Genomic DNA, 15,567 nt, shown 5'->3' with positions numbered 1-15,567 from the left:
TGTCTGATTCCATACCCTCCCCCCTCCACACACAGATCTCTTGCTACATCCTGTATCCTTCTCTACACAAAAACACGTCCCTACACACACTCTCCACAACTCATCCTCTTCTATATACACACACACATATCTATGTACACAACCCAACCCCTACTCTTCCTACACCCAGGCACCCACAACCTATATCTTTCCCTACAAACACACACACTCTTGCCACAACCCATGCCCATAGCCAATCCCTTGTCACAACCTATACCTCCCCTACAATCTCCTCCACTGTGGTATCTTACTGATGAGCTGACCAGTTTCAAGATAAAGTCTATGTACAGAAGTGAGGTATCTAAACTTTCTGCTGTTCTATGGAGCTGCAGGTTGTGATAGTCCTGTCCTGCTCTAGCATTGCGACACTGGAAACCAAGGACTGCATCTAGAGTGCACAGGAAGTGGGATGTGTATGCACTTCCTGGAGGACTTATTCTACATCCCATCTTCCTGTATTTAACTAAAACATTATTAAATTAAACAGACTATAAATGATAAATACAATACCTGACAACAATCCTTCAAGTTGCTTAAACACAACCATGTCTTGATCAGTCATTAGGGCATTTCAGCAGTCTTCCCGAGATGTTGTATTGCAAACCATCTTTAGAAAAGTCCTTGTTTGTAAGAAACTGTTCAGCCTCATGAAATAATAGGGGCAGTTTGTGAAATATTTTCACCTTGTGCATCTGCTCTCACTTCTCTTATCTTGGCTAAGGTGTCAGGTATCTCAAGCATATTCCTGTGTAAGATTTTGCCTTCATCTATGATCAGTATGAGTGAGGTGACTCCTCTTTGATCACTATAGCTTTGACTGGCAAGTACTCATCTTGCCAAATTCTCACAGAGACTTTCTTTTTTAACTGTGGAAGATGTCTTACTCCTTTATTGTAATATTTTGTCTGATTGTACTTTTCCAGTCTTTTTCTCACTATCACAGTCTCCTTAGTCAGACTTTGTTTTTGTCCCATATCTGGTAATCAATATTTATACTTCTGTTGTAGAGGAGTTCCACATTGCCACAATGTAGCTTTATAGTTGAGTAGTGCCACAAATGGATCTTCTTTACATCCATTGCTTTTTTGAGCAAGTTCCACCCTGGCACTGCAAATAGCAGTGTGGGGGCTGACTGTGCTGTAGTGGTTAGTGCCAAAGTAACTGGTGTTGAATGAGTCATTGGTACTGCAGACTTGGTACCAGAGGCAATAAGTTTTGCTCCATGAGACACGCTAAGAGTCTGGTACCATGCTTCCTTTGGGCTACAGCAGTACCCTATTCAGGCTGTGAAATCCCCTTAGACTGTGAATGAAGAAGCGATTTCATTCTCTGTATGCTTGGGTCAACTAGTTGGGATATGCCCCAATGCTTTCTAAAGGAGTGATGCTCCTTTCTTACCTCTATCAGAAGTTTTAGCTGATGATTCCATAGGCCTGTGAGAATCTATAGTCAGGGCCACTGTAGAGAACGGGGCTTAGGAGCTAGTTATTGATCAGGAGTTTACCGGGGCACTTCTGGACTCAAACTGAGTTAGTCCAGGGGGGTCTTGCTTGCCTGGGGCTGAGAAAGGTCAAAGCCTGGTCCAAGAGAAAAAGTTTGAAGTGAGCCTCTCTGACCTTCTGGATTTATCAGGGGTGTGTCTGTCCTTGAGGCAAAAAAGGCATCTTGTCTGACCATCATTAAGCAGCACAGGAGGGACAGTTTTGGGACCTGGGAGACTTAGGTTCAGTCATGACTAAGCCCCAGTACCAGGAGAAATAACTTCTCTCCAAAAATATTAATTATGTTAATGGGCCAAAACTACACTGACTACACATTAAAAACTCCTATTCTTAGCACTATTTACAAATATCTACAATAAGTGGTTTAGAAAGTGTGCTGAGATGCAGACACTGTTGGGGTTCTGTCTCTGAGCCATGGCAGTAAGAAGGAACTGGGGGGCAGTTGGGCCCACTCCATCCTTTATTCCCTTGGCATGAGGACATTCAGGGTGCATCCATGTCTACAACAGAAACTGCTGGCCAAAAGATTCCAATCCTGAGCACACAGGATACATGTGCACCAGGTGTGGAATATATATGGACAGGCACTCAAAGAATCTTAACTTATAAGACATTTACAATAAGTTCAAATTCTCTAATATTCTAATTCTCATTTTCTTTCAACTTACATATTAATTCCCCCGCGCACACACCCGCCCCCCAGGACCCATTTAGCAGGTATATTCAGTCAGGGTTATAGATAGCACTAAGGTGATAACACCTTTAACAGCTGGTACCCTGCCTAAGTGCCATCAGACTCTTCATCCTTCCTGTCAGGCACACATTTGTTATAACTGACACTGCCTGTTGGAAAGCAAGGTAACACTTGGGTGTGAGGTCATGAGATGGTTATAACTCTCAGTTGTGACAGCAGAGTTATGCAATACCTCTTTTTAAACACTTCTTTTGCAAAGGACCCACAGAAATTTCTGCACAACTTAAGATTCATGTGTGATGATGGTGGAAGTAGGTATGGCTGGAGCAGTGATGGAGAGGGATAATTTTTTTAATTAGATCTGTAAAAGTCCTTATTGAATTTATTTAAAATAGACCAGATTCTAGTTGTCAAAGACTTAACTCTGAAATTTGAAAGCACGCAATTAAAAATACCCTACATGGGTGTATTAAAATAATCTTTTATGAATGGGCCCTTTTAGTAACTTTAGGGCCTGATTCTGTAACCAGTGGAGTAAATGGCAATGGTCCCATTGATTTCAGTGATGCAAAATCAGACACTCACTAGTCATCATGGTGCTTACCATTGTGAATAGTCTAATTTATTTCAATGGTATACACCATGATGACTTAGCACTGGGGAGGTGGGCAGAAATATCTACAAATATTTGAAGTGAACACTGAAGAGAAAAATATTTATACAACAGAGTGCAACTAGCAGTTTTATTAATAGTATAATAAAATAGTGAAATTAGTGTTATAATAGTGAGATATAATTAAGAAAGGAAATATTTAAGATGAATATTAGCAGAAACTTTCTGATCTATAAGGTTGTAAAATAGTCTCCCATGAGAAGTGGTGGAGGTACGTTATTTGGCATTAGACTTGACAAAAGACAAATGTACACAATGAACAAAAAATGGTTACTAACCCTCTGTAACTGTTGTTCTTTGAGATGTGTTACACGGGTCCATTCCAATATAGGCATGTGCATGCCCAGAGCACAGTGGATGGAAATTTTCCCCTCAGTGGTATCCGTTGGGTCAGCTCTGACTCCCTCTGGTGCTGCACACTCATAGCACCAGTATAAAGGGCCCACCTAACGCTGTGCCCCCTCGGTTCCTTCTTTCCGGCCAACTCTGACAGAGGGGTAGAAGGGTTGGTCTGGAATGGAGATGTGCAACACATCTCAAATATCAACATTCTCCCGGTGGAATTCTATGCCAAAAAATAAAAATTCTGCACACAATATTTTAATATTCTGCAAAATTCTGCATATTTTAATTTGCCAAAATAACACAATATAATCACACCAGTTTCAATTATTTTTGGTAATTTATTTCAAAATACCTGTCAGCAAGTATGTCTGTAACAATAGAGACAACAACAAAGATTCAGGACTTTTTTTTTGACAAATAAATTCCTTATTAGGCATATTAATACAGAACTCTGAGTAATAATTCATTTATACTACAATACAGAATCATATTTTCTGTACCCCTCAGAAGCATGCAAAGGCTTGGAGGAGTCAGGGATAATATGTTAATTAGGGAAAACATGGACTTAAAAAGCAGTCTGGGAAGAGAGCTGGAAAATAAAATCTTCTTGGTCCTTAGTCCATCAGCTGAAGTCAAGAAATAGAATGTTTTCTACATCTTTCCCCATCCCTTCTTAATCTGTATATTTTGAGGTAACTTTTTTTCAGAATAAACATTTTCATTTTGGGCCTGTATCAGGCAAATCTGACTATCCATTTTGTGTGGATCTCCTTAATTGTACTGTGTTCCTGACTGAGACTGACACAATAATGTGTCAAAGAGATATAGTTTAGATTTTGTTTAAGTGATGGAGTCACAGATGTGGTCTGTTGAGGAAAATATTACAGAACTGCATTTTGCTTCACTTAAAGTATTAAATACCCCTCTGCTCCCCTCTCCCCCAATATACAATATCAAACTTGTACTAACTGCTGAAATAAAAACAAGTAACCAAAAGCTGATATGGTATGTGATTAAAAAATGTGGGGAGACTTTTTCCAGGAGACTCATAGACTTTAAGGAATATTGCAATCACCTATTCTGACCTCCTGACATGGCAGGCCACAGAACCTCACCTACTCACTACTGTAATAGACCCTTAACCTCTGGATGAGTTACTCGTATCTTCAAATCATGATTTAAAGATTTAAGTTACAGAGAATCCACTATTTACTCTAGTTTAAACCAGCAAGTGACTCCTGCCCCATGCTGCAGAGGAAGGTAAAAAAATCCCAGGGTCTCTGCCAATCTGACATGGGGGAAAATTCCTTCCTAACCCCAAATATAGTGATCAGTTGGACCCTGAACATGTGGATAAGACCCACCAGCCAGACATCTGGGAAAGAATTCTCTGTAGTAACTCAGAGACCTCCCCATCTAGTGTCCCATTTGTGTTTATTGGAGATATTTGCTATTAGCGCTCGTAGATAGGCCGCATGCCATTTTAGCAGTCTCATCTTACCATCCCCTTCATAAACTTCTCAAACTCAGTCTTGAAGCCAGATAAGTTTTGCCCCCACTGCTCCCCTTGGAAGGCTGTTTCAGAACTTCACTCCTTTGATGGCTAGAAACCTTTGTCTAATTTCAAGCTTAAATTTGAAACGGTGAAACTCGGCACTGGGAAGACCAGATGGAAAACTGCTTCCATTTTGCAAGGTAAGTAGACCTGGTGGAGGGCTTTCGACTACCTAACAGGACCTGACAAACCTGTTCTGACCAAGCCTGATCTCCAGGATTCAGTAATGGAACTTCCAGGCCGTCAAATGAAGAGAGCTAAGATTCGGATGGGGCAACCATTTGTTCAACATTGGTGCTTAACTTAAATAACTCCTCTCCCTCCCTGGTATTTATCCCTTTGGTTTATTCACAGAGAGCAATCATATCTCCCCTCAGCCTTGATTTGGTTGGGCTAAGCAAGCCAAGTCCCTTGCACCTCTCCTCATAAAGTAGGTTTTCCATTCATTTGATCATACTTGTAGCCCTTCTCTGAACCTGTTCCAGTTTGAATTCATCCTTCTTAAACATGGGAGACCAAAATCGCACACAGTATTCCAAATGAGGTATAACTAGTGCCTTGTATCATGCCAAAATACTTCTCTGTCTTGCCTGATTCATCCTAGGATTGTGTTAGCCTTTTTCATGGTTGTGTCACATTAGCAGCTCATAGTCATCCTGTGATCATCCAATTCACCCAGGTTTTTCTCCCCATCACTTCCAACTGATAAGTCTTCAGCTTATATAAAAAATTATTTTGTGTCCCTAAGTACATGGCTTTGCGCTATTAAATTTCATCCCATTTCTATTACTCCAGTTTTCAAGGTCCCCCGCATCTTATATGACATTCTGGTCCTCCTCCACATTGGAAATACCTCCCAACTTTGTCTCATCCATGAAAGAGGTTTCCAACTGGAGAGACTACAGGGACACAGTTTTTCAAGATCCTTGCAGGTATCCTCTAGGAGCCAAGTTCACTATAAAGCTTTGATGCTCTACCACTGAAAGTTCTCTAGCAATTCTTAATGAAATTGCACCCACAAAACCTCATACAAGACCAAGTGCTGTGACTATTAAGAGCTACATAGACCATAAGATTTTCTACAACACAATATTTTCACTAGTAGTTTTTGTTCAAGACTAGGGTTTAGAAAACCAGTCCTATGAGCAGGGCCGGCGCAACCCATTAGGTGACCTAGGTGGTCGCCTAGGGCGCTAACATTTGGGGGGCGGCAACTGTGGCAGCTGGACCTTCCGCCGCCTCTGTCGGGGGCAGGACCTTCCACCGCCTAGGGTGGCAAAAAAGCTGGCAGCGCTCCTGCCTATGAGGAAAGGTTAAAAACACTAGCCATCTTCTCGAGAGAAGAAGACTGAAAGGGGATCTGATAAGTCTTCAAATACATTAAGAGCTGTTATAAAGAGGATGAGCTGTTATAAAGATATGGTAATCAGTTGTTCTCCAAGTCCATTGGAGGTACAACAAGAAGTAATGGGCTTAATCTGCAGCAAGGGAGATTTAGGTTAGATATTAGGAAAGCCTTTCCAATTATAAGGATAGTTATCCTAATTATAATAGGCTTCCACGAGAGGTTTTTAAGAACAGGTTAGACAAGCACCTGTCAGGGATGGTCTAGGCTCACTTGGTCCTCTCTCAGCATAGGGGGCTGGACTTGTTGGCATCCTTTCCAGCCCTACATTTCTATAATCCTCTGTTCAGTTTTACATGAAAATAAAGTTTAGTTCTTTCCCCATATTTACACTTTTACAGCACTAATGAATTCTTGAACAATACATCCACTATGACTACAAAGCCACTGGATGAGTACTAGCATATGTATCGAGATACATGGCAGTGTTTTAGAACACTTCATAGAGGACTAACGTCATGGAAATTAATGATATTACTGACATGTAAAGCTTCTCATGTGCATATGAGTTTGCAGCATTAGGGCCATAGTTAGTACTTGATTAATAGTGTTTCATATTTTAATTTAATTAAATCAAAGGCAAGTATACATTAAATATGGCTGTAAACTATTTTACTTGATCCTCTAAGCTCTGCCAGGGTACAGTGCTTACTACCATTAATAATGTTATTGATTTGAATGGGACTATTCAAATAGTAAGTATTATACCTGGTTATGTCTGCAGGAATGTGTACCATGTGAGCACTTTAACTCCTGTGATAAAGGTTTTTCCTTTTATGAACTGTTCATAACAACATCTATGTTATTCTGTTTAATTATTTGATAGAAAATGACTACCAATGTAATAAATTAGCCAAATTTAAAAGCAGGTTTATCCAAAATTAATTGGACAAATCAAATTAGTGCTACTGCATGTTCTTCCTCCCCAAAAAAGAAAGGCACCGACTTTTACACACTGGCTAATGTTCTGTACACACAGTGTTCAATCAGAGGATATATGAAACAACTTTCTGAAAACAGATGAGACAGTGAATGTGTAACGAATGTTTTGACTTCACCACAAAAGGGAGAGGACATTGTTCTCTCTTTCTTTAATCAAAAATGACAATTGAAGCTTTGTGGAGAGTCAGGTATGCCACATATCTTAAAGTTAGACAATTCAGTAAGTTCTACAAATGTTCAGATATTTTATTCACATATTTAAGTACACAGCATACACTGCAGATGCAAAAAACAAGATGGGTATGAAACAAGTGGTATCTTTATTCTGTAAAAAAAAAAATTACATTGTGAAGGTACTTAAGATATTGCCAGGTGATATAAAAACAGAGAGAAGAGAACAAAGTGAAATGCAAAAACTGATTTTTAATGTCCAGCCTGAAGTTAAGTCCTTATTTTCTTTAGGAATAAGATTTGGTACCATCAGTCTACAAACAAAACTGTAAAAGAAAGCAGCATTTTAACATTGCAATATAAATCTAAAATTAAGCCTTTTGATCATAGAAATATTTGACAGATGCAAGAGTAAGAGTACCGGTATTGAGCCAAAATGGGTGAAGAGAAGAGAAGGAATAACAATCAGCATTTAAATATATATTTGATTTATTTCCTGTTTATTGCAAATAATTAAAGAATTAGTATGTCACAGGTTTTTGATTGCTTAGATCTATGATCCTGCAAGCACTTACAGGGATGAGTAATTTGAATGTAATTGGGCTGTTCCCAGGCATAAGTGTTTGTAGGATTGGGCCTTCCTTTGCAGAATAGTTAATTAGGGAATTAATATCCCAGTGGTGTAATGAGCTCTGCATAGGTACAGGGTCTGACTGCACATTACTCCTGAGGGCATTCTGCGCCAAAAAATAAAAAATTCTGCACACAATATTTTAAAATTCTGAAAATTTTATTTGCCAAATAAATGTGGAGGCTCCAGCATGGCATTGGGGAGCACAGGCCACAGAGGTGGAAGATCACTGTGCAGCTCCCACCCGGGACACGGACTCAGCAGTGAGGCTGCACCCAACACTGACACACTGCAAGGAGTGGGCCTGCCCCAGAAACACCTCAGGGCCCCGCCCCCCATGCCAGGTGCACCAGGTGTGAGCAGGCAGGCCCAGCAAGGCAGGATCCAAGTGTGGAGAGGATCCAGGTGTAGATTGAGAAGGTTCTGTGTGGGGCAATCTGGGTGCAGGCAGCTCAGTGGGGGACTGAGTGCAGGGGGGATCTGGATGCACAGGGGCTTGTTGGAAGGTTATGGGTGCAAAGGTAATGGGACGCTGCAGGGTGGTCCAGGTGAAGATGGTTGAGGCTCGGGAGGGTGGGTAGAGTGAGGCTTGGCGGGAGGGTCTGGGTATGAGGGGGTCTGGATGCACGGGGGTTGGGCAGATATGGGAGCAGCTCCCTGTACAGTAATCCCTTCTCCCACAGCTGAGGAGCTGGGGGGGAGGGGGGGAAGAGTTTGCAGAGCTTGCAGTCAGGGGAGAAATCTGGGGGTGGGTCTGATACATATGCTGTGCAGGGGGAAGAGGAAGTCCCATCCTCTCCAGCCCAGTCAGGACTAGCAGTCAAGCCCAGCGCAGGGTAGGAGCCACCAGCCAGGTCTTCCCCTGTCCCACCCCATCCCACAGTGATTTACCTCTCTGATAGCTGCCCTGGGCACCCAAAACATACTGCTGGGGAAGGTCGCATTACCGCTCTTATGCCTTCCCTTTGCTTCCCCCATCAGAAAGTCATTTTTCTGCGGGAAAGTAAAGAAATCTGTGGGGTACACAAATTCTGCGCATACACAGTGGCAGAGAATTCCCCCCAGAGTAGCACATAGAGCTCATTGCAATGTCAGGTTACACAATTCAGAAACCAGAGTTTAATACAACTGTAAACAATGGGGTTATAAATATGCACTATGATTTCATGTAAGAGTCTCCAAAAATAAATATCAAAATAAATTCTTTCATAAGCAGGATGTGCAGTAATTTTTCTTTAAAAAAAAACAAAAAAACAATATTACTGCAGAATATTTTGTATTACAAACATAATGGAATAAAAATATGAAGTTGCAATAAATGGAAGAAACATTCTTAATTAGAATATATTATTGTATTTCTGTTCTATTATTAATACTTATATTTCTATTGACAATTTATATACAAGTCATCCCAAGTGTAAAAATACAGTTATAATTAGGCTCATTTATTGCACGTACAAAGTAAATTCTGCTTAGTTTTTTTGGGGGGGGCTTCCCGCAAAATATTGTGCAAATAATTGCTCTTACAGGGACACCATCAATTAAAAATTACACTGCTTTCTGAACATGGTCTTACCTACTATTGTAACAACTGCCACCTAAAATTATTATAACTGAAAAAAATTAGAGTTTTTTTGTTTGTTTGTTTACTTTGTCCACTTAACAGCACTTTCAGCTTCCCATTGTTTGTCTGAGTCTTTTACACAGCAACAGGGGAAAGAAATTCTTTTTTTAAATATGTGAAAATGTCATTGCAAAACCACGGACAGACAGGGAGATTCAGATGCAGTAACAAACTACTTAACCACATCTTAAAAACTGTTTAGATTGCAACTTGATGTTGTCCCTTTTGTATAGATTTATAAAACTATGTGCAAACTTAGATATGGCAAGAAGCATCTCTAGAATCAACTACCAGCTGGTGAAAAATGTATTTCACAGCTACTGCTATATCAACATAAAGCTGTTTCATGAGACCATTGCACAACTGTGTGGTAAATTGTTAAATATCCAAACACCTGTTTTCTAATCTTTACATTTGCTGTAGGTCTCCTCCATCTGCCCTCCCCATCCTCTACACATCATTCCAGCTGGGAGTTCCTTTTCAGAAATAAGTTTTTATAGTTTCAAGAGCTTAGTTTCTGTTGTTAAAATCTTATTTGAGCAGTTAGTTTTTTTTTCTCTAGTAGACATAGGCACATTAACCTCTTTAGCATTTAAAATGTCAGTTTGTAGTAGTATTTGAATATAAAGTCCATTGGAGAAGAAAATGGTGACAAAGATATACAAGACATCTCAAACTTCTGATGACTTTATAAACCATTGTTATACTTGCCAACATTTGAAATCCACAAAACAGGGACATTTGGGAAGAAAAAATAGGTTTACTTTATTGAAAAAACAAAACAAAACAGGATTAAAAATTCTGGAGGTAGCCAGTGGGAACCAATTTTTTCAAAATATAGGGACTCTACCTTCCAAACAGGGATAGTTACCATGCACACACTATCACACCTGCCAACAGTCCCATTTTGGGCAGAACTTTTTGTCTGTCCCACATACTGGGAATCCTCCACACCATCAAGTTCCTGCAGCTGGCCAGCAGAGGAGTTGCTCAGCGGCCATTACTTGCTTCTCTATCTTCTCAGGCCTTTCTACAACCCATACTACATTCCACAGAAAGGCAGTATGAGTAGCAGGTCTGTAAGTTGAGCACCCCACCAAAGGCTCCAGTAGATCAAGAAATTCAGATGGTAGTGAGAAGAGATAAAAGAGGGGTGACTGACAGACAAATTCTAGAGGCTGGTAGAACAGCATGGATAACCAAAAGTTATCCATGTAGAGGTAAGGAAGGGAAACATTGGTGTCAGAGTGAGAGGAGGAGGAGACATCACAAGGAGGGATGGGAAAGTGTAGGATGGGACAGATAGAAGAGGACTGTTCCCCTACAAAGATTGCAGAGGAATCCAGCCCCTGACAACTCCAGGTGCAGTAGCAGGCTATACTACCTCTTGTATCTGCAAGAATACAACAGTAAGGCATAGTTATGATCTACCCTTGGGCCCCGGAGGGAGACTTCATTATTCTGGAAAAGTACATAGGTGCTGGAAGTAGGGGTGCAGCAGCACCCCTTGGCTTGAAGTAGTAATAACAACCCAAATACATGGTTTCTTCCTTCAGCACCCCCACTATAAAAATTGTTCTAGCACCACTGGAAAAGCATCTCTATTTTAGGATGCTTATCCAAATACTGAATCTTTGGGGGCTTTGAAAATGCATCAGTTGCAACCTCATGATACAGCACGAAGGGTAGTGGTAGGTAGGAAAAGGCAGGAGCAGTTTCATACTAGCCTAACATGCAACAGAATGCACACAGAATCCTGAGGCAGCTGGAGGAACCTAGTAGCTCCCAGATTGTCCAGTTTATCTGAAAAAAAATGTCCTTAGAAAAATGTTTCAAATCTTAGCAAGTATGGGATACTACGTCACTAGAACCTTTGGAAGTCTGTGTCATCTTCTCTCTCAATTCCTGATGCAGAACGTGTGTAGCTGTGGAGCTATTAACAGATTTTTGTTTGTTTGGAGTAAGAAACAGAGTAAGGTTTACTGTGGGAAAACTATTGCCTTAAGTAGTTAAAAAAAGTTATTGAAGGAGACATAAGGCTTGAAGTCTGTGGCTTCAGGCATCACTGTCATTTTACCAAAGTAATTCTCCATATAAAGCTATAAATCCATTGCAGAGGATGTTTTCTGAAGTTTCAAATTAATTTTTTCTCCATATTTGCTGTAGCTTCCGCCACACACTGCTAGTGTTTTTTGTGTTTTAGCTCATGTCGCGTTTACTGCCAATACCAGAACTCCAGCAGGGAGAGTAACAAGCATCTTGGATAGATGTACGTCTTATAATATTAGGATTGGATTCTGTTTTCACATCATTTCACTTTACTTTTTTGCATCTTTTTTGCTGACAAGCCTCTAAAGCAGCATAAAAGTAAGGAAATGTGTGCCTGAGCCCTAATAGGCAAGTTGTCCCTCTTCTTCCACAGCTGCAGCAGGATCCCTGGCAGCAGAACCCAGGCATTTCTATTGCCTTGGGAGCAGAATTTAGACAGGCCACACAGTGGGTGCAAACATTGGAGAGGAGCAGAGGCCAGCTCTGTGAGGACTCCATGACCTCATGCAAAGTGATCTCCTTGGGGCTGACTGGGGCCAAGAAAATCTCTGCTGTTGGATCCTTCAGTCTTGCATCCCACAGAGTAGTGCTAGGCTGAACATCTGGCCAGTTAGAGATTTATGTATGTAAATTCAGTGATTCTAATACTGGACCATTGGTGTTCTGTGGAGGAGAGTCTGTCACCGTGGTGAAACTTCTCTGTCAGCATCCCGGTGACACATTTTGTTTGTTGGGAGTCCCATCCACATTAATCTTATGAGTTTCAACTAACTGTGTAGAAACAGAAGAAGAAAAGAAAAAAAAAAGAGAGAGAAAAGAACACCTCTCTGCACCCTGTGTGGCTTTATCTAGATTAGGAAAAGAGGTCAAGGTAACTAATATGTTAATTAACTCCAACCTCCCCATGAAATTTTCCCTAGTGTAGACTAAGGTCAAGACTTTTTACCTCACTTGGGTGGTTGAGGTTGAACCTTAGGCTCCCACAACGGTTGACCGAGACCAGCTAAACTGAGGTCAGAGGCATTAATTTGAATTTACTCGGGGGCGGGGGGGATTCAAATTAATGTGTGTCTGGGTTAGCCAACGTATATTAGCTAACCCTGCTGTAACCTCAACTTCTTCTAAACAAAGGTATGACCAACTAGCTGCAGCTAGCCATTAGCTCCCCCTATCTGCTATACAGCCCACAGGCTCTAAGACATTTATGCCAGCTTACCTCCTGCCTTCCCACATTGGAGTTTTGCCAGGTGAATCTACATGGCAGTGTATGCTGCCATGGAACACTGTGCTGCACCATGTGCAATACGGAGTCCCCTTGTGCAGCTTCTGCTCCTTACCTCTGAGCTAGGTAACTATGGTAGCTCCTGCTGCTTTTCACACCTTGAATCCCTCGGGTAAGAGGTAGGATTTGGCTATCTGTACACTGCAGGCTGCTTTAATTGCTGCACTAGAAGTTCAGAGTTCTGCAGTAGGGAATGCTGTGGTGAGGAGGACTGGCACTTAATTTTCACCATGAAACTAAATATTTCTACTGTTGAAACAGTAAACAGAAACAAACACAAAGCTTTTTATTTACCAAATAAATCGGCAGTTGTGACAGATGGGTTGCAAGCTAAACAGAAGTTAGTTATGAGTTAGCTAACTTCAATAAATTATCAGATTACCTAAAAATTAAAATAACCAGTTTAATTATAAGGCCGAAGACTGACAGAAATGATTGTCTATCACATTTGGGACAGAAATAATGGGGCTGCCAAGAAAAATAAGTGCTGGCATTATGGCAGACACAATACCCTATGCAGCTAGAGTATTAGGGACAAATTCTGCCAATGGACCTCCTCACCTTCTTCACTGACTTCAACGGTTGTTGCTCGTACCTATTTGAGGGCAGAATTTGTCATCTACTGTCCAACTCTCACACACACTGCAAAAATAATTTGTCATTTATTACTTCTGTGAGAAAAGTAATCAGCAACAGACGAACAAATTTGTTTTTAGAACCAATAATTAGTAACAGAATTACCCAGTCGTGCTTGAATAACTCTGTATATATACACACAATCTCACTATATACTGTACATGTGTAATCACAACCAAAGTATAGCAGTTTTTACTAAAATACAGAATTATTTGAATAAATACGATGGCTACATATTAAATCAGTAGACTTAGAAATGACAGACATACAGCAAGGTTATTCCACAGGTAAGAAGAGGGTAGAAAATTCATATAATAATGCCATTCAGAGATGGCTCAGAGCAAGTGTATCAAACCGAATTGGGTTTTTGAGAGAATCCAAACCCTAAATATTTTATTTGCCATCAGGAAGCATGAACTGGTAGATGCTATATTTTTAAGTTTTCCCAGTAATACATCAGGAAATTACACTGCAGCATTAGCCAATCAATGTTGTCCAATTCTGGAAGCACTGCTTTCCAGATAAGAAGTCTGGAAATATACCATGATGCAAATTTGTTTGTAGAAATCTTAAGACAAAAGATCTAACCCAGCAATTTGTATGATCTGAACTAAATCCCACAGAAGAGGAGTAATTTTGCATTATTACTGTCCACTGGGATTCCAGGCACTTAACATTACCAATGTCATTTTCATTCTTAACTGGTTTAAAAATCAGGGGTGAGATCCTGGCTCCACTGAATTCAATGGCAAAACTCCCATTGACTTCAACAGGGCCAGGATTTCATCCTGTGTTTCACTTTCTCTCTCTCTCGCTGATACAGGGAGTTCAGGAATTTTAATGTTTAGCAAAATGTACATTTTTAAGCTAGTGTTGGGGTGTTGATAATTAGCTTGATTGAAGTTCAGGGTCAAAGTATGGTACGTTTTCTATTAAAGGGCAGATTAAGGCACAATATTTACAGGTACTGCAACCACTGCAGCATTTAAGTAAGATAGACCAAATAACCATTACCATTTTTCAAATTAAACTGGTAAACACTCTTACAATATTCTTTCATAAAACAGCAGATAAGCTTGTGAATTTAGTACTCTTGATTCTGGAACCATCTGTACATGGACATCACTAACATACACCCACTGTCCTGCTGATGCTCCCACAGCTTCCTTTAAACCTGAAATGCAAATGCAAAGAGTTACTATTCACCGGCTTATACCTTTACTATCAAATGACACACTGGTGCTTCACAGAAGAGGTGGGAAAATACCTTTGAACACATCAGTTATTCATGATTTAGAAACATGTGTAATAATTTGTTTATATCTTAAGTTTACACTGAATAAGGTTTTTTTTGTTTTGTTTTTTAAACTTTGTAGCCAAATAAATGTATTGGAAAAATGTCATAATGGGAGGAGCAGGTGAAAGGTGATATTTATACAGAATATGACCATTGTTTTATGCCATTCACAAAAAAATTATTTACACTGGATAACTGTCATATCTTGTTTTTGCCATGTCTTTTCTCAAAAAGCAGCTTGTCCTCCTTTGAGGTTTTTTTGAATTACATTGATAATGTATAGTACACAGGATCAATTCTGAGACAGAAAAAGGAATATTTCAGCAGTTATTTAATAGCAATTTAAAAACACTACAAGGATCCACTTGGCTCCCATGAACTTTCAAAGAGAACCAAGTGACTAGTGGAGACTTAAGTTTTCTTTTAAGAAGTCAATACATCTCTAGTCCTTTTCCTTGTAGAGAGATGGGCTTCTAATATAAAATGATTGCTAGCAAGGACTGGCAGTTTTTTTTCTAAAATTAAAAAAAGTTACAGACTGACCCTCCTCCCCCCAAAATCAGCCCAATTCTCTTGCCCAATAATCACCCAGCCGTTATTTGGCAGAACTCCTGGTATCTTCTCCTTCCCTCCATTATTTCATAGGATGCCACTTCAAACTCTGCTGGCACAGAGTCACCAGGAGAAATTTTCAATCCTCCAAGAAATAGTATTTCTTACTT

General features: G+C 40.2%; 1 protein-coding gene across 7 annotated transcripts in view; it reads right to left on the bottom strand.

The window, feature by feature from the left end:
* Window positions 1-7,376: 7,376 nt before the first annotated feature.
* Window positions 7,377-15,567, bottom strand: part of USP45 (ubiquitin specific peptidase 45) — a 104,407-nt gene continuing 96,216 nt past the window's right edge. For all 7 annotated transcript variants that reach the window (XM_039532918.1, XM_039532917.1, XM_039532919.1 and 4 more), the window contains one exon: window positions 7,377-14,722. In XM_039532918.1, the coding sequence (XP_039388852.1) occupies window positions 14,592-14,722 (131 nt within the window). In that variant the 3' untranslated portion in view covers window positions 7,377-14,591. The remainder of the gene's footprint in view (window positions 14,723-15,567) is intronic.

This window comes from Mauremys reevesii, linkage group 3 (assembly GCF_016161935.1).
Source record: "Mauremys reevesii isolate NIE-2019 linkage group 3, ASM1616193v1, whole genome shotgun sequence".
NCBI lineage: Eukaryota > Metazoa > Chordata > Testudines > Geoemydidae > Mauremys > Mauremys reevesii.
Note: the sequence above shows the minus strand (reverse complement) of the source record. Positions and strands in the feature narration are given on the sequence as shown.